This window comes from Microcaecilia unicolor, chromosome 5 (genome assembly GCF_901765095.1).
Source record: "Microcaecilia unicolor chromosome 5, aMicUni1.1, whole genome shotgun sequence".
Lineage (NCBI taxonomy): Eukaryota > Metazoa > Chordata > Amphibia > Gymnophiona > Siphonopidae > Microcaecilia > Microcaecilia unicolor.
The window spans coordinates 52595109-52597693 of record NC_044035.1 but is presented as its reverse complement, the minus strand read 5'-3'; the positions used below and the strand labels follow the sequence as shown (position 1 = coordinate 52597693).

At 39.3% G+C, this 2585-nt stretch overlaps 1 protein-coding gene across 1 annotated transcript in view; it reads right to left on the bottom strand.

Annotated features, from left to right (window-relative positions):
• The window catches only part of PI4K2A (phosphatidylinositol 4-kinase type 2 alpha), a 61842-nt gene extending 59689 nt beyond the window's left edge, over window positions 1–2153 (bottom strand). Inside the window, exon 1 of the mRNA XM_030204735.1 lies at window positions 2075–2153. Coding sequence (XP_030060595.1) covers window positions 2075–2153 — 79 coding nt within the window. The remainder of the gene's footprint in view (window positions 1–2074) is intronic.
• Between the last annotated feature and the right edge of the window lie 432 nt (window positions 2154–2585).

The window sequence follows — 2585 nt, the reverse complement described above, 5'->3', positions numbered from 1 at the left end:
GATCACGAAGGAACAAAAGGGAGGACAAGGCCATAGCAGAGAAACTAAATCAATTCTTTGCTTCTGTCTTTATGGAGATGATGTAAGAGATCTGCCTGTACGGAAATGGTTTCACAGGGTGTTGATACGGAGGAAATTGAAAGAAATCTCAGTGAACCTGAAGATGTACTGAGCCAAATTGACAAAGAGTAGTAAATCACTTGGACTGGATGGCATACATCCAAGGGTACTCAAAGAACTCCCAATCATGAAAATACTGATCTGCTGGTAGTAATATGCAACCTGTCATTAAAATTGTCTGTAGTACCTGAAGATTGGAGGGTGGGCCAATGTGATGCTAATTTTTTTAAAAAGGGTTCTATGGGTGATCGGGAAATTATAGACCGGTAAGCTTGATGTTGGTGCCGGGCAAGTAGTGGAAACTATTATAAGGAATAAAATTATAACACGTAGACAAACTTGGTTTAATGGTGTACAAAGTCAGCATGGGTTCAGCCGAGGGAAGTCTTCCCTTACCGATTTGCTTCATTTCTTTGAAGGCGTGAATAAACATGTGGATTAAAGGCGAGCCGGTTGTTGATCTGATGTTTCTAGATGTTCAGAAAGCTTTTGATAAAGTTCCTCATGGAAACTCTGAGAAAATTAAAGAGTTATGGGATAGGAGGCAAGGTTCTTGTGTGGATTAGGAATTGGTTATTGGACAGAAAACAGAGGATAGGGGGGGTTAAATGATCATTTCTCTCAACGGAGGAGAGTGAACAGTGGAGTTCCAGTACTATTTAACATATTTAACATATTTATAAATGATATGGAAATTGGCATGATGAGTGAGGTGATCATATTTGCAGATGATACAAAACTATTCAAGGTTGTTAAAACACGTGCGGACTGTGAAATATTGCAGGAAGACCTAAGGAAATTGGAAGTCTAGGCATCCAAATGGCAGATGAAATTTAATGTGGACAAATGCAAGGTGATGCACATTGGAAAGAATAATCTGATTCACAGTTACCTGATGCTAGGTTCTACCTTGGGGGTCAACACTCAAGAAAAAGATCTGGGTGTCATTGTAGATATTACACTGAAATCTATCGCTCAGTGTGCGGTGGCAGCGGCCAAAAATGCAAGCAGGATGCTAGAAATTATTAGGAAAGGGATGGTGAATAAGACTGAAAATACTATAATTCCTTTGTATCGCTCCATGGTGCATCAGCACCTTGAGTATTGTGTTCAGTTCTGGTCACTGTATCTCCAAAAGATATAGTGGAATTAGAAAAGGTTCAATAAAGAGCGACTAAAATGATAAAGGGGCTGTAACTCCTGTCGTATAAGGAAAGACTAGAGGTTAGGGCTCTTCAGCTTAGAAAAGAGACAGATGAGGGGAGATATGGTTGAGGTCTACAAAATCCTGAGTGGTGTAGAACGAGTAGAAGTAAATCCAGGTTTTTTTTTTGTGTGTTTTTTTTTTACTTGTTCCAGAAGTGCAAAGACTACGAGACAGTCGAAGTTACATGATTACTTAAGGAGCAGTTGCCACCTGTATTACACATTCATATAGAGCTGGCATTACTTCAGTAACGGGGCTAATATTTTTTCAATCAATGAATAGTTAAGCTGTGGAACTCTTTGCCAGAGGATGTGGTAACAGCGGTTAGCGTAGCTGGGTTTAAAAAGGTTTGGACAGTTTCCTGGAGGAAAAGTGCACAGTCTGCTATTGAGACAGACATGGGGAAGCAACTGCTTGCCCTGGGATTTGTAGAATGGAGTGTTGCCACGATTTGGGTTTCTGCCAGGTACTTGTGACCTGGCTTGGCCACTGGTTGGAAAACAGGATACTGGATCAGATGGACCATTGGTCTGATGTAGTATGGCTACTCTTATGTTTGTTTTTGTTTTGTTTGTTTATTTATTTATTGCATTTCTATCCCACATTCCCCCACCTATTTGCAGGCTCAATGTGGCTTACATAGATTTGTTGACATTGTCATAACAGGATATCAGATACAGTTAGTAGTGTGTTAGTTCTTATGATTTGTTAAAACCAAAATTGAATCTAATGAGAAAGTTGTCTTACCATTGACACACTTGTCTGGGGTATCATAAAAATTCTTCACCAAAATTGGTATAGTCATATTGTCCAAGGGATTGACCATTTTAGCAATAAGGAGATCATGATTGCACACATGAAAGGGAAAAAGCCTTGAAGACATGTTTTCGCTGCACCTTCCCAGCAGCTCACTCAGAGACTGGTGGGACACCACAAATTACTACTACTACAAATTATTTCTATAGCGCTACCAGTTGTACGCAGCGCTTCACAAATGTGGTAACTGTTCAATTTGTGGAGTCACTATCGATATTGGTGTTCACCCATCCAGCTACAGGAATGAAACATCTTTTGAAGTTCAATAACTGCAAGAGTGTTGTGGTGGTGTATACTGCTATATGTATGTGTATGTATAGGCAAAACTATACACTTTTTTTTTTTTAATAACACATTCTTGAACTTAAAAGTGCATTAGAAAGATCTGCAGTTGAAAAGCTATTAGTACAACATTTCTTGCAGAAACACTAAGTTTGAGAAC